This window comes from Protopterus annectens, chromosome 14.part0, assembly GCF_019279795.1.
Source record: "Protopterus annectens isolate FY-2018-M chromosome 14.part0, PAN1.0, whole genome shotgun sequence".
Lineage (NCBI taxonomy): Eukaryota > Metazoa > Chordata > Ceratodontiformes > Protopteridae > Protopterus > Protopterus annectens.
This window is the reverse complement of record NC_056748.1, coordinates 787,363,839-787,387,382: the sequence shown is the minus strand read 5'-3', so window position 1 is coordinate 787,387,382 and position 23,544 is coordinate 787,363,839. Positions and strand designations below refer to the sequence as shown.

The 23,544-nt window shown below is 40.2% G+C and overlaps 1 protein-coding gene across 7 annotated transcripts in view; it reads left to right on the top strand.

The window, feature by feature from the left end:
* Positions 1-23,544, top strand: part of PAX2 (paired box 2) — a 798,928-nt gene that overhangs the window by 533,596 nt on the left and 241,788 nt on the right. For all 7 annotated transcript variants that reach the window (XM_044056534.1, XM_044056533.1, XM_044056535.1 and 4 more), the window contains exon 6: positions 14,159-14,281. In XM_044056534.1, the coding sequence (XP_043912469.1) occupies positions 14,159-14,281 (123 nt within the window). The remainder of the gene's footprint in view (positions 1-14,158; positions 14,282-23,544) is intronic.

Below are 23,544 nucleotides of genomic sequence, written 5' to 3'. Positions count from 1 at the left end.
TTAAGAACTGGTTCCACCCCCCCCCCCGACTGTTTACATACCAGATCACTGTCATGTTGCCTGTGAAAAATTTTAAGGGCCCTGGAACGAGGAGTGATTGAAGGCCTGGAGTGCCAACAGTAGTGCTCTCATTTCTTTTATGTTGATGTGATCTCCTTGAGAGGGTGACCAGGTGCCTTGTGCTTTCATGGAGTTGAAGGCTGCTCCCCAGTCTGTATCTGAGGTGCCTGTGTACATCTCTTATGCTGGTTAAAGAGGATGAAGTGGGAGTCCTGGGTTGGCAGAGAGTTGTTGGATCCACCAGGTTATTTCCCTCTACAGGCAGGGCAGAATGGGAATTTGGAACTCCAGATGGTGTGCATGTTGTGTCCACATCAATTTCAGGAACCATTGCATTTTTGCCAGAGGGAACATAGGGATGGTGGATGCCATAAAGCCCAGGGTCCTGAGAAAGGTTCTGGCTGAGATGTGTGAGAGAGGGATGAGGATTTGAAAGAAAGCAGTGAGCTCCTGGACCTTCTGAGTGGGAAGGGAAACCTTCATGAGGTCTGTTTGGATCCTGCATCCCAGGAAAATGTGGTCCTGTGATGGGGGATTGAACAGATCTTTGGTAATTTATAGTGAATCCTAGGGAAAGAAGGATTGAAATTACATGGTTGAGATCTTGCTGTAGCACCTGTGGGCTGTCTGCTTGGAAAAGAAAATCATCCAGGTATGGGAAAGCTTGGATGTCCTGCAGTCTGCAGAATGCCACCACTGGTGCTAGGCATTTTGTGAAAACCCTTGGGGTGGTAGAAAGACCAAAGGCAAGGCAGAAAACTGAAAGTGTTCAGAGGCTACAGAGAGCATTAAATATTTCCTGTAGCTGGGGTGGATTGAAATATGAAGGTAAGCATCCTTTATGTCTACTGAGGCCATAAATGCTTGAGATAAATCAAAGGGAACAGAGTCTGTAATGTGAGCATCCTGAAGCTGGGTGCTTTCAGGTAGGTGTTGAGGAAGGAGAGATCTAAGATGGGTCTCCAGGGGCCTTCTTTCCTTGGGACTAGAAACATCCTGGAGTAAAACTCCTTGCCTCTTTGATGCCTAGGAACATATTGAATGGTGCCTTGAATTGGCAGGTTTTTCAATACCTGTGGAAACAGTGGAAGTTGTTCTTTGGGCGGTTGGGGAATGCATCTGAAAGGTTTTGAGGTGGGGCTGTTTGAGGAGTCCTAAATGGTTGTTGTCTCTTTCCAGATTTTTTTTATCTTGGATTGAGGTGGCCTGGATTGTCTTCTGACAAAAAGTGGCTTAGAAGGGCAATTTCTTTGGATTTTTGTGACAGGGATACCAGGAGGTATTTTAAGTCCTGCATCTCCTTACCCTTCTCCTGCAAGGTTTTAAATAGCTCAGCAGCCACAGGGCCAAACAGGGTTTCATTGTCCAGAGAAAAATCCACCAATATGGATTTGATATCCTCTGGTAAAGGTTGGAGTCATAGCCATGCAAATCTCCTAAGGACAAATGTCTGCTCTCCTTGTCAGAAGGCAGCAGGGAGTTTTATGGAAGAAGCGTAGAGGGCTTGTCTGAAGCTACAGTGATGACCGATGATCAGCTAAGGGTGCTCTGAATAAGAACTTGCAGTCTGCAGGCACCTTATAAAATCTGCCTGTTTTTTTAGGTGTAGCAGGCTGTGAATCTGGAGATGTTCATCGTGTTACATTGCTGCAGTCATTATACTTGGGTTATCCTGCCATCAGGCGGTTCTCCAGTCGGCCTGAGTTCCAAAGTCTTGGTCCAGCGTCGGTTGCTGCCGCCTCCTCCCTGACGTCAGTGCGACAGGGTTATATAAGATGCAGCTGACGCCATTTTCTTTGGTCTTTCTTGCCACGTGGTGCCCGAAGCAGAAGCAGTTCACAAGTGCCGGTCAGCCGTTTTGGGCCTCAGATGCCTGTCCTTGTCTTTGCGCTTTTTATGTATTCTGGTCATCAGACGTTTCAACGGCATGGTGTAATTGAATTTTCTGCCAAAATAATGTCGGGCAAAATCAAACCGACGTAGCCTGTTCATTCCGAATCCAGAACCGAAGTCTTCTACAAAGCTAAGTACCCGGTTGGGGAAACTTTTTCTTGCCTCAGACCAATGTCAGTAAAAGTTAGTAACTGTATTTCTTGTGGGAAGCAAATACCTCATAAGGATTTCCACTCCTATTGTATTCCATGCCTAGGCCCAGACCACGACGTCACTGGTTGTCAGTTTTGTGCTAGGTTTAACAAGCGCACTATTAAACGTCGGTTTGATTTTGCCCGACATTATTTTGGCAGAAAATTCAATTACACCATGCCGTCGGAACGTCTGACGACCAGAATACATAAAAAGCGCAAAGACAAGGACAGGCATCTGAGGCCCAAAACTGACGACGAGGCCTCTTCTAGGCCAGTCGCCGGTTCTTCGGTTTTCAGCGAGGCACCTACGCAGCCCCTGACGACCGCTTCCACAGAACGACAGACCGCCTCCGACTCCCACGTGGAGCTGGCTGGGTCTTCGGACGCTCTAGGTTTTCAGTCTACCAAGACTAACCCTTCAGAGGGAACCGAAGTAGCTGAGCAACCCACAGCTTCAGAGGGTGTTTTCAGACCTACCCAGTTAACCACTAAACCCTCTGCTAAGTCTAAGGCCCCCTTAAAAACAAAGAAACAGATACAGCATTCTCCAGGATCGGCTTCCATGCCTAAGAAACAAATACTCAAAATGGCCGAAGACCTAATCACCCTGATCAGGGGGTCCCATCCCCCTCCTGATAAAAGGCCCAGACAGAATGCAGACTATGAATCTTCAGACCAGGTGTCCATTTCTTCAGATTCATCCTCAGACCTAGGATATTCTTTACCACCTTATGAGGACTCTGATGCTGAGGAATCAATTCCATCAGCCTCTCCGCCTGAGGACTACTCCTTTGGGGAGACCTTACATACCATGAGGGAGCATTTCCATTGGGAAGGCCAGGATTACTCAGAATCCAAGAAAAGGCTCAGAGACTTCCTTTAATTGCCTCAACCCAGACCCCTTGCTATTCTGCCAGTGTTAGATATTGTGGATGATGTGTACACTGAATCCAGCTTAAACCCTGACTCCTTACCTCCAGCCCCAGTTAAACCTGATAGATATTACAGAGTCCTTGACTCTCACAAATTTCTGTATAAAAGCCCTGTTGCTGACCCTGAAACTATTTCTCAGGGACCCAAAGGGATTAAGGCCTCTTCAGCAAAAAACCCAGTTCCCTCTGACAGAGATTCCAGAGCATTAGACAGATGGGGAAAGAAAGTATATACGTCTGCAACTTTAGCAATGAGAGCCTTAAATTGCTAGTTTCACATGCTAAAATATCAGCAATTTTTGATGTCTCAGTTGAAACAAAAAAATGCTTCAAGATTCAGATCCTCCTAATTTTAAAGAAATGCAGGATTTACTGCATGCAGCTGAACAAGTGGGAAAACATACTTTGCAATGTGGGTTTGATTCCTTAGAGGCCTCCTGTAGAGCAGCAGTTACAGGCTCTGTCATTAGAAGGCATGCTTGGTTAAAAGAACATATGTTACCAGATCATGTTAAGGCAAAATTATTGAGTGCACCTTTGCAGCGGGATGTGTTGTTTGGAGTTAAGGCAGAGGAAGTATTAAAGAAGATGGAGGATAAGGCAAAATCTATGCAAATGGTGAAGGATTTCTTACAGGTTCAGCCTCCTCGTTTTAGCAGAAATTGGCCAACAAAGAATTGGTCCTTTCCAGTCACAGACAGACCTCAAAGGGGCAGATACACACATCCAAGAGGTAGACGTCAAGCACAAGGTCCTTACAGGCCTCGACAATGGGGTACACCAGGCCAGAAAGAAGGGGAAGACAGGCCACAACCTTATAAAAAGCAGCCTCAATGACTTCCCACTACAGCTGCCAAACAGCTCTGTCTTGGCAGCCCCCTTAGGAGGAAAACTGGCACTTTTCTATCACAATTGACATTGCATCACCAAAGACAAATGGGTTCTCAACATTGTATCTCAAAGTTACAGGTTCCACTTTCACACTCTGCCAAGGTTAAAAGGAATGCCAAATCTACCACCAAAACAATGGGCAGAGGTTCAAAAACAAATTACTTCAGTCATGGACATGAGAGCTATTCAAAAGATACCACCACAGGAGCAAGGACAAGGATTTTACTCAAGACTCTTTCTGGTTCCCAGAAAGGACAAAGCCTGGAGACCCATTCTGGATCTTTCTTCTCTAAACACTTACCTGGATGTTCCAAAATTCAAAACGTTGACACTACAGCAGCTTCTTCCCATGCTGGGCAAGAAAGCTTGGCTCGTGACTTTAGACCTCAAGGAGGCATACCTGCATGTCCCTATCAGACAAAACTGCAGAAGATACCTCAGATTTATAGCTGGTTCAATGCACTATCAATTCTCTGCACTGCCCTTGGGCTTATCTACTGTGCCCATGGTCTTCACAAAGTGCCTGGCACCAGTAATTGCATTTTGCAGGCAAAAAGGAATTCAAATTTATCCATACCTGGATGACTGCCTGATTCAAGCAGAGAGCAAGGACATTCTTCTAAAGCATCTGGCATTCGTAAAAAAGTTATTAAGTTGCCTGGGGTACACAGTAAACAAAAAGAAATCAAAACTAGTGCCCTCACAACAGATAATATTCCTGGGTGCCAGCTTGAACACAATGGCCCAGATGGCTTATTTCACGCCAGACAAGCAAGGACAACTGACTCAATATTTTAAATTGATGGCAACAAAGACCCAACTCCCTGCAAGAAAAATTCTGCAGGCCTTGGGCTACATGGCATCTTGCCTACCACTAATTCCATATGCCAGACTGCATATGAGGAAACTACAATGGTACCTAAAGAGTGTATGATCTCAACACTGTCAAAGTTTGGAAACAGTTATACCACTAATTCCTTGCCTTTAACAGGAGTTTCGATTGTGGGCTCAAGCTTGTCACCTCAACAAGGGACAGCCTTTTACTCAACTCACAGCCAGGCAAACACTGACAACAGGTGCATCAGATTACGCCTGGGGAGCACACATGGCAGGAAAATGTATTCAGGGCGAGTGGCCCACAGAGCAAAGGCATCTTCACATCAATCAAAAAGAGATGCTAGCTGTACAAAATGCACTTATAGCTTTCAAGGACCTGCTACATCCAAGACAACTACTACTAAAGAGACAACACCACAGTTATGTGGTACATAAATAAGCAAGGGGGCACACACTCCTACCCCCTCTGCAGACAAGCCATGACCTTGTGGAACACAGCTCTAGACTACCAAGTTCATCTGCAAGCACAATTCCTGCCAGGAGAGAAAAACACACTGGCAGACAACCTAAGCAGAAACATCATGGATCCCCACGAATGGGAATTGAATCCACAAATATTCAGAATGATAACACAAAAATGGTGGAGCCTGGACATAGATCTGTTTGCATCCCCAATGAACTGCCAGCTACAGAAATTCTGCACAAGGAGTTACCATCCACAAGCATGGAAAGTGGATGCCCTCTCATTCAGCTGGAGAAACCTGCAAGTATACGCTTTCCCTCCTTTACCTCTCCTTCCAAAGGTGCTCATAAAAGCCAGGCAAGAAGAGCCAAAGATGATCCTGATTGCACCAGACTGCCCACGCCAGCACTGGTGCCCAGTCTTAAAGAACTTAGCACAAGAACCACCCTGGATTTTGCCTCAAATCCCACATTTGCTGACACAGCACAACAATCAGATACTTCACAGCCAGCTAAAGACCTTAAACCTAGCTGCATGGAAAATTCCTTAGTCAAGCAAGCAATGCCTCTCTCCAAAGCTGTTATGGATGTCATTCTGGAGGCCAGAAGGCCTAGCACCAGGAAAGCCTACTTGGATAAATGGAAGAGATTCTGTGCCTGGAACCAGGCGCACAGCCTTGACCCTCTTGTCCCAAACATTCCTCAGATACTTCAATATTTAACTGAGATGCTGGACAAGGGCCTCTCCTTCTCATTCATCAAGATCCACGCCTCAGCCATTTTTGCTCATTACAACACGGATCCACCAATTTTTTCTAATCCTTTGCTCAAACAGTACCTCAGAGGGGCTAAAAACATAAGACCGCCCCATAGAGCACCTACCCCAACTTGGGACCTCAACTTTGTTTTGGAAAAATTAACTTGACTTCCCTTTGAGCCAGCTAACACAGCAGAATTAAAATACAACTCTTGGAAAACTGCTGTGCTACTGGCAATAACATCAGCACGAAGAGTTTCAGAATTACAGGAACTAATGGCAGTGGAACCTTTCCTCATTTTCCACCAGGACAGGGTGTCTTTAAGAACTAACCCTACGTTTATGCCAAAGGTGGTATCAAGTGTGGCTCTAAACCAAACTATTCACTTGCCAACTTTTTATCCAAAACCACAGAACAAAGGGGAGAGACTACTACATTCTTTGGACATTCACAGGCAGTTATGCTTCTACTTGGACAAAACCAAAGCTTTCAGAAAATCTGAGCAATTATTGGTAGCGTATGCTGCAGGCGCACAGGGAAAAGCCATTTCAAAACAGACTATCTCAAAATGGATAGGACATTGTATACATTTCTGCTATACTCACCATGGGAAACCTGTAGCTAGCAGCATTAGATCTCACTCCACCAGGGCAACAGCCACCAACTGCCTACCTCAGAGGAGTACCTACCAAGGAGATTTTGGAAGCAGCAACATGGAGTTCTGTGCATACCTTCACCAAGTATTACCATTTGCCTTTATACTCCAAATCCAGAGCTGGCTTTGCCACTGCTGTGCTGCAGGGCCTTATAGCCACCCCTAATGCCTTATAGAACCAGCCTGTCTACCTCAGCTTTGGGATTCCACCCAAGTGTAATGACTGCAGCAGTGTAACACGATGAACATAGTACAGTTTTGTACCTACCATAAATGTAGATGTTCGAGTGTAAACACTGCTGCAGTCCAGGTTACCCTCCCTCCTTCCCCTCTTACTTGCTGGTACGTACCTATGCCTTCTACCCTTTACTACCTATGGGGAGTATTTGCTGGTAACTGAAAGTTGTTGTTTGCTTTTCTTATGTATGTTTTATTAGCAATTTGAATTGCCTACCTATTTGGGCGCACCTGACATCTGGGGCAAGAAAAACTGAAGAAAATGGTGTTGGCTGCATCTTATATACCCTTGTCACACTGACATCAGGGAGGAGGTGACAGCAACCGATGCCAGACCAAGATTTTGGAACTCAGGCCGACTTGGGAACCGCCTGACGGCAGGATAACCCAAGTGTAATGACTGCAGCAGTGTTTACACTTGAACATCTACATTTATGGTAGGTACAAAACTGTACTTTTTGCTTGAAGATGCAAATGCATCTAAGAATGCAGGAAGGATAGGGGGACAGCTGAGGGACAAAGGACTGGGAGTGTCCACTTGCAATAAGTTATAGTAACATTTCTGAACATCTGACGTTTCAGTACTTTCCCACTTGAAATGTTCCTACATCCTGGTTAGGGTGTCTCTAATGGAGATTTCCTCTGCTGGTGAAACAGCCCCATTAGTCTTCCTCTAGGGAAGCATAGTCTAGTGGGGAGGGGATCCGAGTTGAATAGGCCAGTGATTCATCATCAGATGAATGTTCTTCTGAAGAAGAAGTTTCTTCCCTAACCTTCTTTTGAGGAGAAGCAGTCCAGGGGGAGGTAGGTACACTAACCCCTGGAGGGGGTCTGAAGGACATGAGAGCATTAAAAATGTTTTGACAAATGGCCTGCCAATCCTTTTGAGGATCAGATGGTGGCGAGAGTGTTTTTTTTTTTTTGCTAGGCATATCCACTCTATGTAGTAATGGTGGGCTGGACGTAGGCCTACACTCGATTATGTCTGAATTCACTTCCTCCCTACCTAGAATTGTCTGGATCCCCTAGAACCTTCAGAGATAATGAGGCTGGGTTCTCCTAGGACATCTGATCCAGACACATGTGGTACCTCCAAGAACATGCTGATATCCTGTTTCAAGGCAACTTCTATTACAGATCCGGCCTGCGGTTCGGACAATGGCCCTGATTGAATCTCTGAACTAGCGATCATCTCAGAAGAGATGCCTGGGGCTGGAGGTGCAGCCAAAGCTTCCGACCTGGGTTTTTTGGCCTTCTGCTTCACTTACGACTTGACCTCTGAGCCTGAGGGATCTTCCATCCATTTAATGAGAAGTTTTAACTGCTGATTTTCTAAATAGATTGAAGGCAAATTCAGCCAACTCCTTAAAGTTTTGGGAACAAAGGATTGGCAAATACAGCAAGCCTTATGGTTGTGGGAAGGCCCAAAACAGAAAAGGCACTATCGGTGGTTGTCCTTATGTGGAATCTGACATCACCATTGGCATTTGCCATTCTTAGATGACATTAAACCCTATACACAATCAGAAGGTAGAAAAGGATTCCCCAACAGGGCATTTTTCTGAGACACTGAGACTGAAAATTCTTCGGCAAACAGACCATACATACGAAAGATATCTGGTGGCAATGAAGTTCTGTGAATGGTGCATGTATACGTTGCTTTTATAGCTTATATCTGATAGGAGCCTACGTGTGGCATATCACACACCCTAGGCACTAAAGACTTTTGTATACTGGCTGACTTTGGTCACTTGGCTGGCAATCTCCCTCTTGTAAAAAATACTGCAGCAGGAGAATATAAGGACATCATTCTGTTTTAAAACAATCACTGCGTATCTTTTCAAATGTGATGTTTTATGGTAGTAATTGTATCAGTATTCTTTGACAAAGGAAAAGTACATACTGATTAAATCATTCCGAGCCCCTTATTTCTTTTCTTTTGTAGCAATTAACTGTTGTTCTAACAGTAGTGAAACATCATAAAAATTATTCTAAACTGAGGTGTTTCCAGACCTTTGTTTGAAATGTATTGATATTCATTCTAACCAGGTACAACCTCTCAGATACATCTGAGAGATGCATATATATATATATATATATATATATATATATATATATATATATATATATATATATATATATGTGTGTGTGTGTGTGTGTGTGTGTGTGTGTGTGTGTGTGTATATATATATATATATATATATATATATATATATATATGTATATATATATATATATATATATATGTATATATATATATATATATATATATATATATATATATATATATATTTTTTTTTTTTTTTTTTTTCTGGGGTGCAGGAATGATTCTACCAACAAGACATGCCAACTTTCCCATGTGAGACACTACAGATGGCCTGGTGTAACAAAGATGGGCATCTGAAGACTTGACATCCACTACCCCTTTTAATTATTAAACATTTTCCATGAAATGTGTGGCTGCATAACACAGACTTAATCTTTAGGTGGAAATAGTCTCAACACCTGGCGTGACTTCCCAACTAAAAAGAAAAAAGCACTTTCCTTTACCAGATACCTCAATATCCACAAAGTAAGACTTGAATGACCCTGCACAGACATCTCAGCTTTCCCTGTTTTGGAAGAATGTCCCTATTTTAAGGCCTGATTTACCCACTTCATACAACATTCTGAATACCCCTCATCACTCATTTTTTGAATCTGTGTAGTGCACAGTAAACCACATTATATGACCAACATACAATAGTGTCATCCATAATTTAAAGAAAGAAGACATAGGTCTTGCAGATCACTTTTTTAGAAGCACAAATAAATGACCTTGTGTGGTAGACTTTTGCAAAACAGTCCATTAAAGTCTACAGATTTTATACCATCTCTTTGATAACATGCTTATATTTTTACATCGTTTTTACCACTTTGTTTTTTTAATGTGTTTCTGAATAGTATTTCATATTCCTATTGGAAGCAGGAAGACTTTAGGGGCCTTTGCATCTATTTTCAATGTCTGCAGACTGAGAAGTATGTCTCTGTAGATCTGATTGCCCTTAGAATATGACACAGATCATTTCATTAACTCTACTGTGGAGAAAGTTTTCTTTAGTGAAACCTTGAATCTTATGAGGGAATGCTTCACTGGGGGTCATAGAATCTATGGCTCTTAGGTTTTGAAGAGCATAAAGCAATGGATAGTCATCTAGCATTCCTTGTGTTACAGGGAGTCTTTGAGAATGCATCCGTAGAGCCAGACTCCTAGCTACCAACCACTAAGAAACTAGAAAGGTTTTAAGAGTGTAGGACTGTTGCAAACACCTATTAAAAATAATAAAAAAAAAAGATTCTGGCCAAGTACTTGGCCTCAGTAGTCATATGCATATGGTAAACATTAGGGCTTAAGCAAAAAACCCTGATCACCAAAGGAGAGGTACTTAACCTCAGGGGAAAGAACAGGGACTAGGCCTCTCACCACTGAGAGAATGAAAGGGTCAGATTGGCCGGCAGGAGTGAGTGTTGTTGACCACAGGGATCAACAGCTGAAAAGAAAAAAAAAAGCCATTGGCAGCAGATTTCCACAAGCAAGTGAAGGATACGGCAAGTGAAACTCCTGAAGCAGCATTAATGGAAAGGATATGCAAACAGACCTAGATGACTTTGAAGGTGGGTAAGCATGCCAGTAATGCAAGTGTGATGGGATGGCCATCACTAAGCATAGCTGGTTAAAATTCCAGCCCTTCCAGATAATTTTGCAAGGATGATTAAAAGTAAGGAAGGTTGGGGTTGATGAACTGTTTTTTTTTTCTTGCAAAAATTGCTATTTGTATTTAATGTGGTACAATTTATGACAACTGTGTTCTCGATCAGTTATGATGAAAGAATTGCTTGTTGGTCATTCGTGAATTATTATTCAGTTTAAGCATATATATATTCAATCACTCATATTCACACATCTCTTTATAAAACAGTACACTCTGAAAAGTAAGCAGGAGTGAATATTCTTGGTGTGTTTTAGAAGACTACAGTATGTCTATGTTCCATTGACTTTTTCATAAAGAATCACAGGCTACAGTAGTATGTGACTTCTCTTCTACAGTTAATAAATTGTATATAGTTAATTTCTATGTGCCCTTACCTTACTTTTGCTGTCTTTTTCATTTTCTGCTCTATCCCTTCACCATTTCACACTCTTCTTCTTCCTCCCTCCTTGTTCTAACTATCCCTCCCTATTGTCTCCAGTACTCGATACTTTCTTATTATTGCTGTTATTGATTCATGGCTGTCTTCACACATTTTGTTTGTATTCATAATACTTCTTGTTAACTTGCTTATGTAGTTGTGATTTATATTTGTTCAGGCTGAGACTGAAATAGGTCCATTTGTATCAGTGCTCAACCTATAAATAAATAAATGCATACACAAACATTCTTGTTTCCTTTGGGCAGTAGTGAACAGCCCTTAATGTACAACTGTTCAATGATTAAGTCCAGGGTGTGATGAAATCAGATTTGGTGTAGGAGTAAAAACACTGCTATGTGCTACTACGTTAAAACAAACAAACAAACAAAAAAAAAACTATGGGGTTAATAGGTTGCCTTTTACTATATCTACAGTATATAAAACAGCACTGATTACTAGAGATAGTACCCAAAGTTCGGCAACATTATTCCTTATATGTCTACATATTTCATTATTTCACACTCTTCTACTTCCCTCCTTATTTGATCTGTATTAGTTTGTCGAAGTCTAATTGCAGCAAACGTTCATCAAACCAAAATCACAGAACGGCTGTTCATCAAATGTTGACATCAGCAAACGTTTTTCTCAGGGAAGGAAATGACTTGGCCAACATATGGAAATTTGCCCTTTTCCCCACTGTAGTGTGAACTCGGAGTTGGTATGTATAAGTGTGGGGGGGGGGTACAGCCCCCCCATTTTGGTGGGTTTGATTTGCTGTTGTGTGTGAGATGGTTGGTTTGTTGGCCAAGTCTTTTCCTTCCCTAGCAAAAACATTCACTGATATGAACGTTCAGTGAATGGCTGTTTGGTGATTTTAGTTCAATGAACAGCCATTTGCTGTAATTAGACTTTGATGAACTGATATAGACCCCCTTATTCTAACCACCCCTCCCTATTGTTCCCTGTACTGCATATTTTCATATTATTGCTGGTATTGATTCATTGCTATCTTCGCACAGCATTTTGTTTATATTCATAGTACTTTTTTTAACTTGCTTATATAGTTGCCATTTATATTTATCCAGGCTGAGATTGAAATAGGTCCATTTGGATCAGTGCTCAACCTGTAAATAAATAAATGCATACACAAACATTCTAGTTTCCCTTGGCTAGTAGTGAACAAACAGCCCTTAACGTAAAACTGTTCAATGACCGAGTCCAGGGTGTGATGGAATCAAATTTGGTGTAGAATTGAAAACACTCTTAGTAGTACATAAACATTGTTAGTAGTACTAAGTTAAAACAAAACAAAACAAAAAAAATATGGGGTTAATAAGTTGCAGTTTACTATATGCCCAGTGTGTAAAAAGCACTGATTACTGGTGATCGTACCCAAAGTTAGACATCATTATTCTATATCTGCTTACATCTTTAATAATACTTGAAATTGTACTGACAGACTAAGGAAGAAATATATATATATATATATTGCCGAGTAAGTAATAACACATAATTCAAAATAAGTGTGACACAAATACGTAATAACTCACTGCAAAATTATAGTCTTATTTTGTACATATCCCATTTAAAAGACTTCATGTAAAACTTTGTTTTGTGAAAATAAATTTTGATGCAGCATAAGTAGTCTGTTTTACACGTGTATGTGCAAAGTATGTGGTATCGCATAGCAGTCAAGTTCAATAACAATAACTGAGCGTTAAATGTTTTAATTTCTTATAATCTGAGTATTAAAAATACACATCATAGTAATAATATTAGTTCCTTCAGGCATGTGTCTTTGTATTAAAATTTTGTTGACCACGCAAGAAACAGTTTTGAGCCATGGATTCATTAAACATAGTCAGATTAAATGATTTTGGGGTGGTGTTGCACATTCCTCCTGTGGCACTTTGCTTTAATTGGGTATGTGGTGTCTTGTCTTTTTTCATTCTGGCTTTTTGGCACAGTCACATTACAAAGTAATCCTTTTTCTTCACTCTTTCTACTGAATCTGTTTGTCTTGAGTTTAGTGCAGTCTTTTCTGCACTTGCATTGTTACCTTCAGTCATAAGATGTTTAGATATTTAACTCTTTCCCCCTTTTGGGTTGGTATACAGATTAAGTAATGGGGAAATCTACAAGGAAGCAAATGCATTCCATTTATTTTGCTTCAAGATTTTTGGATTATCATGTTTTTGACAGCATTCATTTACAGATTAAGTCTGAATTAAGCAGTCTAAATATTTCAGTAGTCAACTTCACATATTTCTCATGAGTCTTGTAGTGTGATTTTTTTTAAGTAAAGCAGTACTTCTGCAACATGTGACCAGTATAAATTATCCAAATAGGTTTTGCATTTTGCAATTTTAATATGCCACCTTAGCATGTAATAAATGCTTTGTTCTTAACAGTTATGACTGTCACATTCCATCCAAAAGCAGATGTCATAAGTCACAATTCTTGTATATGTTTGTATGTGTACTGAGAGGTAACTTTTATTTAATAAGATTTCTTTTCTTGAGTTGTATGGAAGGATTGCTAAGCAAAGCTAACCTAATATGCTGCATGGAAATTTCAGTTCTGAAATGATTTGTTTTCTTAAAATCCATTTAATAGCTTTGCAAGTTCTGTCTGTAGCAGAACTCACCATTTTCATGTGGGCTGGTGTTTTTGTTTATTAATACTATGTGCTTCACAGCCACAGTGAATTTCTAGTTGCAATCCACAGAAAGAAAAGCATTATTAGGAGGCCCATGATGTATATAAACTGTTACTGTGCAGTTGACATACAACTGTTCTGGAAGTCTGCAGAATTAAGGAAAAAAGAGTAGCCTGAAATTACATTTAACATGTGTTTGGTACTCTAAACTGTATTTTTTGAAGTATATTTTACACAAAGATATACCACACATTTTGTCACATGGAAAGTAGCTTTAGATGCTGCTCATTTAAAAAAAAAATAAATAAACTTCTCAGTACTCTTATAAACATATTATAAATCACTCAGGTCAGTGAGAGTGATTTATAATAAGTTTTACATTGTTTTTTTGTTTGTTTTCTTTAAAACAGAATATAAAGCTCCTCCCCCAGCCTGTGAAGTGGAACACTCCACTTTAACGTTCCCTCACGAGATGACAGCTGTACGCAGGATAAAAGCCCCTGCGGTTCTGAGAGCTGATTGGCTGAAGTCATGTAAGTGATCTATAATTTAGAAAACAAAAAAGAACCTGTGATTATGCAAGAAATTGATCCTGTTAAATTTGCTAAATGAAAAAAAAAGGATAAGTTGTCTTAAATAACTGGTCAATTAAACCTCACTGAGTTTGGAATTGCTATTTATTACCAAATGTAAGTATACATCTGAATTATCATTGTCTCCCTTTAAAGAATTTAATTTATGGTGTTACAAAGTCTAGTGGCTATGATGCACATTTAATATAATGCCATTCACATGTCGTTTTTCTTTCATTGGTGTAAGTTGTTTTTGAGAAATCTGAGCATTTGAAAAGTAGTGCTGAATGGCTTGTGATTGTGAAACACAGTAATGGATAGTGTTTGCCTGGGGAAGCTGCTGTCATTGGTCTGCGTGCAACCTGTCTGGGGACATTGCTACTGTAATATGTTGTTGGCTATGGTGAATATGATTTGTTGAGTGTGCATGATATGTGTATGACGTGGCAATTTGTTCTGCTGCCAATGTTTAATGAAGACAGTGTAATTTGATTGATCTAAGTAAATAGATAGTGACCATGGCAGTATCAGAAAATAGAAAATATGATGTGGGATAACTGGTATACCTTTATGCTCTCTATTAGTGTTTTTAATATCTTAAAGTGATAGCTATAAGAAATTATGGTATATAACATTTAGAAGTTGCTGAAATGTATTGCTGGGTTAATTATCAGGAAAGCAAAATGTGCTTTAATTTATTGTGACTATTTAAGGACTGATTAGTATTTCTGTAGTATTTTAAGTGGAATAAGACAAGTAAAGATTGAAGACTATAATTAATATGGAAAATTCCAGCAAATATGTCAATATGGCTTGCTTTTGTCTTTCACATCATGGCTGCATGACTAATATCTCTGTAAGATGCGCAATAACAGGAAAAGTGTATTGAGGCTCTGAAAATATTTATTGGGCTAGTATATGAAAAATATCTTGGTCCTGACTGCAAAGAACATGTTTTTTGTCTGTTTTGCTCATACATTAAATGTCAGCCTAAGAATATGAACTGTTAATAAGCTGCTTTCTGTAGTCCAGGGTTTAATTCTCTCAGTGTACCTTTGCCCACTATGTTGCTCTGTGAAAGCCATTTAACTAGACAGTGATTAGGGGGCATTTGGGAAACTGGGCTAGGCTCCCCAATGGTGTCCTGGACTTCATGCCTGGTAACTACCTATGAACTTACTATAGTTTAATTTTTTCAATTTCTCCATATCTTTTGGGTTTGTAGTACCATGATGGGAATGGACTCCATTCCTAAGTCAAAGTACGATTAAAGTTCATGAAATTAGTATTGTTTCAATCTTTGATGTCAGCCAGAAGTGCTTTTCGCAGCACCCGCAATGTGCCTAGTAATGACTCCTTCTGCAATTCATACGGAGTTATATGTATTGGTAACATATCTAAATACAATTGTAGATTATGTTTTATAAGACCCATTGCTCCTATTGCTATTTGGGCTGTCTGGGTATCTTTCTTCCACATTGCTCTAATTTCTGCCTGTAAATCCTGATATTTTATGACTTTGTATCTCTCTGTACGCAAGACACTGTATTCACTGGGTATGGTGATTTAAATGATCATTGCTACTTTTGTCTTCTTTTCATGGACCACTATATTTGGTTTTCTAGCATCTATCTTTTGAACTGTTGGTAATGGATGATCCCATGTGATGTAAACTTCATCATTTTCTATGATGCTTTGTGGCTCATGTTTCCAGTGTTTTTCAGCCACTTCAGTATTATAATGTTTGCACAATTCCCCAGTACAACAATCTTGCCACATTATTATTATGCCTTTCAGTATACAGTCCTTCTGCAATTAGTATGTCACAACCAGCAATGAGGTGCGCAACTGTTTTCAATTTGGCTTTACAAAACCTACATTTGTCTGTTTCTCCCACATATTCAATGGACTTTGTAAACCAATGTGTAAGCAGCCCACTGTCTTGGGGCATCAATATTAACCTTTCATCTCTTGGCTTGAATTCACCTCTCCTTAACCATTCCTACATTTGTTCCTGATCTACATGAGGTTCTCCCAGAAGTTTTCTACATTTGGAACTATATTTATGCATTTTCCATATTTCTTGCCTTCTCATATGGTCCTTCACCTTATATTCTTTCTTTTGTTTTTTAGCACATTCAGTTGCTGCCTGATTTTTATCTACTTCTGGTTTATGCCAATATGCTTCTGCTAGATTAAGCAGAGAAGTCTTAGATTTATTCTCCTCATATTTCAAAACTTTCACTACATTTGGGTCTTGTGAAGTCAGCAGATATGTGGGGAGTCCCACAATTGCAGATCCATACGTGTAATCAATTTCAAGGAGGCCCATCACTCCTTTGGAGTGGGGAATATATAATCTTGGTATGCACTGATTTTTTTAAATCATTTGGTGAGCATAAAACATCCTTCTTGTTTTCCTGTCTAATCTGTCCCAACACGTTTGGGGCCAGTCAGTCACTCCAAAACTGTAAGTTAGGATAGTAAGAGTAAATTGGTTTATAGCTTGGATTTTGTTCCTAGATGTCACTGTTGTTTTCAGGATTAATTTAAGTCTTCTAAAGTATCCCTTCATCATCATCACCATCATCAACATCTTCTTTCGGCTGTTCCCATTAGGGGTCGCCACAGCGGATCATCTGTTTCCATTTCTTCCTGTCCTCTGCATCTTGCTCTGTCACACCAACCACCTTCATGTCCTCTCTCACCACATCCATAAACCTTATCTTAGGCCTTCCCCTTTTCCTGTTACCTGGTAGCTTCATCCTTAGCATCTTTTTTCCAATATACTCAGCATCCCTCCTCAACACATGTCCAAACCAACATAATCTTGCCTCTCTGGCTTTGTCTCCAAACCTTCCAACCTGGGCTGACTCCCTAATATACTTATTCCTAATCCTGTCCACCCTTGTCACACCCAGTGCAAATCTTAACATCTTTAACTCTGCCAAATCCAGCTCTAACTTCTGACTTTTTGTCAATGCCACTGTTTCCAACCCATATAACATAGCTGGTCTCACTACACTTTTGCAGACCTTCCCTTTCACTCTTACTGGTACTCGTCTGTCACAAATCACTCCTGACACTCTTCTCGACCCACTCCATCCTGCCTGTACTCTCTTCTTTACCTCTGTTCCACACTCACCGTTACTGTGAACTTTTGATCCCAAGTATTTAAACTCATCCACCTTCACCACCTCTACTCCTTGCATCCTCACCATTCCTCTATCCTCCATCCTCCCTCTCATTCACACACATATATTCTGTCTTAGTCCTGCTGACCTTCATTCCTCTTCTCTCTAGAGCATATCTCTATCTCTCCAGGGTCTCCTCCACCTGTTCCCTACTATCACTCCAGTTCACAATGTCATCTGCAAACATTATAGTCCATGGGGACTCCTGTCTGATCTCGTCTGTCAACCTGTCCATCACCATTGCAAATAAGAAAGGGCTCAGAGCTGATCCTTGATGTAACCCCACCTCCACCTTAAACGCATCCGTCACTCCCACCGCAGACCTCACTGCTGTCACACTACACTCTTACATACTTCTCTGACACTCCCGACTTTCTCATACAATACTACAACTCCTCTCTAGGCACCCTGTCATATGCTTTCTCTAAGTCTACAAAAACACAATGCAACTCCTTCTGACCTTATCTGTACTTCTCCATCAACACTCTCAGAGCAAACATTGCTTTCCCAGCATGAAACCATACTGCTGATCACTAATCATCATGTCCCTTCTTAACCTAGCTTCCACTACTCTTTCCCATAACTTCATGCTGTGACTGATTAGTTTAATCCCTCTATCGTTACTACAGTTTTGCACATCACCCTTATTTTTAAAAATCGGTACCAAAACACTTTTTCTCCATTCCTCAGGCATCCTCTCACTTTCCCAGATTTCATTAAACAATCTGGTTAAAAATTTCACTGCCATTTCATCTAAACACCTCCATGCTTCCACAGGGATGTCATCTGGGCCAACAGCCTTTCCATTCTTCATTTTCTTCATAGCTATCCTTATTTCCTCCTTGCTAATCCATTGTACTTCATGATTCACTATCCCCACGTCATCCAACCTTCTCTCCCTCTCATTCTCTTCATTCATCAACCCCTCAAATCCTTACTAAGTTTTATTCACATTTGTTCATGTTTTATTGTTGGTCCTTCATCAGTTCCCAAATATGTATACACTCCCTCTTGCTCAAGTTCTTTTATATCACATTCTTGCCACAAACTAATGTTTTTCTGGTGCTAAAGTTTTCCTGTTTTAAAGGTTGCTTTTACACATTTATCAAGACCAAATGACATTCTTATCTCATCCAAAAAAGTTTTGACAACTTGCAGTTGTGCTTTCAGTTCCTCATCTGATGAGCTATACAGTTTTAAATCATCGACAACGAGTAGTTGAGAAGTCTTTATACTTTGTTTTTTTCTAGGAGCCAAGTTATAGCCATGGCCTAAGCTGTTAAGTAGACAGCTTAATGGGTTAAGGGCAAGGCAGAATAGCAGCAGTGATCAGACAGTCACCCTGGAATATTCCCCTTTGAATTTTTATCCATGTGATAATAATTTATCCTTTATCATGGATTAATTGCAAAGTGGTCTGCCTCTGTATCATGGTCATTTCAGTATATTTGATCAGTGTAGGATGTATCCTATACATTTCAAAGCACTCTTTTATCTATGAATGTGGGATACTATCAAATGCCTTTTTGTAGTCAATCCATGCCATACTTAGATTCTTCCCCTTTTTACAGTTCTCTACTATGACTTTTTTTTAACAACAAATGATCCTTTGTTCCATATGACTTTCTTTTATTATCCTTTTGTTCTACTGCCATAGTCGAGTTTTCTTCTAGATGACTATAAACTCTGTCAGCATTGATTCCCGTATCTAGTTTATATGTCATCGGAAGGTAAGTTATTGGTCTAATTTTTAGGGTAGCTTGCAGGTTCACTCTTAAGTAGGAGCATTGTTTTTCTTGTTGTTAGCCAGGTTGGTGTCTGTTCAGGGTATGCATATAAATAGTTCTTACTCATGGCTAAATCTTCTTGCAAAGTTGTTAATACTTTTAACCATAAGTTAGGTACTGCATCTGGGCCTAGGGTTTTTCAGTTAGAAGCTTTTCTTAACTTTGTTTGTCTCTCTGGCTGTTACTCCATCCCATTTCATATCGTGTACATTTAAACTTCTTATTCTTTCTTTTAGTTCTTCTATCCATTTAGCATCTTTGTTATGTTCCACAGGATCTTCATAGATACTTCTCCAAAATATATCTTTCTTCTTTTTTTGGTGGTCTTTCAATCCCTTTTACCTTGTTTCCCAGTTCTCTATAAAACTTTTTTAGGTCATCAATAAATTGCTTCATTTGTACTTTTCCTTTATATTTATTTGCGTATCTTCTAAACTTTTCCACCTGTACTGAGATTTTTAGTTTATTTGCAATAGTGCATGGTAGATCCTGGTCTGTTCTAATACAGCGCATTGCTTTTATCACATCTGTCTTTCTTAGTATTTTTGTTGATCTGTTCCCTCTTCTGTATTCTTCTAACAGGGCACTTCTTGTCTTAGTTGCTCTATAATTTTCTGTTTCGATACCTCCATGATAGTGTTTGATTTCCTTTCCCTACTACCCTGTGTTCTTGTGGTAGAACTTTATTAGTTATTAGTTTAGCTGCACAGTAATATGTCCTGTTTACTTCTGTTATATTGCATGGATCTCTATGGACAGTCCTAATTATTGTGTTCATTTGTTTTATCAAACTTCTGACTTTTTGGGTTTTATTGACCTTCTGCAGACTTATTTCTTTCATTGATTTTAATATAGCTATCTACGTGTACTAAATAAAGCAACTCTTCTCTTAGCTCATTTTCTTCTAAACTGAGGGCACATTTTTTGTTTTCCATTTCCGGTGGGCATTCTGTAGAAAGTTCTGTAGCATCTTCCTGTAGCACATTCCCCAATTTCATCCTGGGCCACCTGTTGCTCTATCATATGGGAACTCACTAGCCTGTCTCTCCTCAACATTGACTGCATCAGAGTTTCCACATTTTCCTGTTCCTTCCTTTGTTGTCCATTTTCAAGTAAACATTTGTACTGGTTTCCTGTGAAAGGCTCCAAAATATCTTCATATGGCACCTGACCAATTGCTTCCCATTCCACTGTTTTTCCCTTAATTTGGATATCCATTGCTCTCTCCTGTTGTGGTGCTTTATAAATTAGATTTCCTACACTGGTTCCTTCACTTCGCAGTTACTCCGTAACCTCAGTCTCTATTTCTTTAACTTTTCCATTACTAATCTTCTTCTTCTTATTTTTTGTACTGTAAAGTTTTCCATGTCTGGATTTCTTTGCCTGTATTTCTCTTCAAATATCTTTGGTGTTGCTCTTTTTGTATTGATTAGTTTTGCTTGCTCCTTTGCATAAGTATTACACCATATTCAATCTCTTTTTCTTTCCCATGTCCATATTTCTTCTTCACATGTCTTGTGATTTTCCTGTTTCTCTGTACTTTGGGGGCACACTCTATCATGCTGTGATGTAACCTGTGTTAGATTTTCTACATCAAATCCTTTTCTTTGCAGGCACTCCACAACTTCAACTTCTATTTTTTTAACTTCTGCTATACTGATCTTCTTTTCTACATTCCCTCTTTGTGATACTGTTTTTTTTATTGTGAAATGTTCCATATAAGTATGCTTTGCCTGTATTTCTCTTCGATTATCTGTGTGGCTGCCTTCTTTATATTGATTAATTTGGTTTTTATCCTTTGCATAAATATTACACCTTATCAAATCTCTCCCTTTCCCATGTCCATATTTCTTTTTTATACTTATCAAAAATCTCTAGTTTTTGTTGTTTATATTTTTGCACTTCCTCAGATGCTTCTTTTTCCAAACATTTCAAAGTTTCCTGACCTATATACTGTTCTTCACAAATCTGTTGTATTAATGAATACAAATTTTTATTTGGAGCTTCTGACAGTTTTTCTTGTGGAAGTATTTTTCTTTCCTCTAATTTCCCTCTTAATCGTTTTGTATGTCTTGTGTCTGGAAATACTGGGCTTTTTGCAAAATAGTAACAGTACATAATTTCTTTCTTATCCTCAGTAGTCCACTTTATCATCTTTATGGCTCTTCTTTTGCGGACTACAGCTTTCTTATACAAGAGGGGGACTATCCTCTCCCTGGACCTGGTCAGTAGTTCAACAGTATAAGGTCTGTAGTGTATACTATGTGAGATGTCTCACAAATGAAAATTGCTGTTTATATACTTGAGACATCAACTTGCTTAGTGTGTCAGATCATGTGTACAAACAGAAAGTTACAAGATGACTGATCCCTGCCTGAAACCTGAGTTTGTTTACTCATTACTCATAGCAACACTAAACCCACATATGTGGAGGCCCTTAACAGTATCCTGCCCAAGCAACAAGGATCTCCAAAGCTGAAACCAAACAAACACCAATCACAACCAAAGTGTCACATAGCTCACAACACCAGTGTGCCACTCAATAACAGCTCCTAAGGCAAGACAACGTACCCAACACTTTAGTCATAGGTGACTCTATAGTCAGGCACGCTGATATCCCACTCACCAAGCTGAACAAGGGTAAAATTGTAATCAGCTGTCTAAGCAACAAGGACCTCCAAAGCTGAAACCAAACAAACACCAATCACAACCAAAGTGTCACATAGCTCACAACACCAGTTTTGCACCCAACAACAGCTCCTAAGGCAAGACAACGTAAACACTTTAGTCATAGGTGACTCTATAGTCAGGCACACTGATGTCCCTCTCACCAAGCTGAACAAGGAGAAAATTGCAGTCAGCTGCCTGTCGGGTGCCAGGATCCGCCACATAATGCATGCACTCAAGTCAGTCCACAAGTACAAATATGACTCTGTCATTGTCCATGTTGGAGAGAAAGACTTGAGACGTACCTCCCTGGACTACATGAAAAGAGGCATGGAATAGCTCTCGGATCATGTGGCCCAGGCAGATATGACCCTAGCCCTGAGTAGTAACCATCCTGCATTTGCCCAAAATTATACCACAGTATAAGGACAAATTGATTGACTTCAACAATTGGCTAAGCTTCTGGTGTCATTCAAAGGGGATCTAGTATCTGTCTGCCTGGGACAACATGATCGACAGACCACGATGCTTTTCCAGAGATGGTCTGCACCTGTTACCCCTGGGATTCAGGTTACTGGCTAAGGCTCTTGCCACCCCTATAGTGCCTTTTTAGGCAAAGTTCAAAGGACAAAACCACCACCTTAATAGGTACAAGCATGCAAAATCTGAAGGTAATGCTACTCAGTGCTAGAAGTCTAAACCTCAAAATGCACTGTCTTGAGGCACTCCTAAAAATGGAGAACATCGTATCTGTGCAGTAACTGAGACCTAGTTCAAGGCTCCAGAGAGCACCCCTGCAATACCAGGCTACAACTCCTACCACACTTTTCAGCCACCAAACCAGGACCGAAACACTAAAGGTGGAGGAGTGTCCATATTCACCAAGGATATTCACAACACCAAGCTAGTTGCCCAACACAATGCGTCTGAAATTCTCCAGGTGCAACTAACACTAGGTAAAACTGCAATCCAAATTGTAGCTTACTACAGATCTCCCACCATGCCTCAAGATTCTCACTACACCTTTCTAGACATACTTGAAAATGTTAAGCTACAACCAAACACCCTAATACTGGGTGATATCAACTACCCTGCCATTAACTGGGAAAACTACTCATGTACCAACACCGTTGCCCAACGGTTCTTGGAATTCATAAATTCCAATGCCCTGGATCAACTAATCCTTGGTCCCACCAGGGGCTCCAATATCCTAGACCTGGTCATTACCAACATGGGAAATCGATGCTCCACAACTACGGTTACCCCCTTGTTGGTCAGGTCTAAACATAAGGTAATCACCCTTGACATCCACATCCCAGCCCCACACCCAGTAAGGAAACCTCCGTAAAAAACTTCTCCAAAGCCAACTTCATGCTACTCAAGTCAGAAGTGACAAACTTCATGACACCCATGCAAATGGGAACTGAAAGTTTGACTGCTGAATCCTAAACTAAAGCACTGTATGAGCACATCCACTCGTACATGAATCGTGCCATCCCCAATAGAACCAAGACACTTTCCTCCCAAAAAAGAAGCCATTCTGGTGGTCCCTTGCCAGAAACAAACTTTACAACAA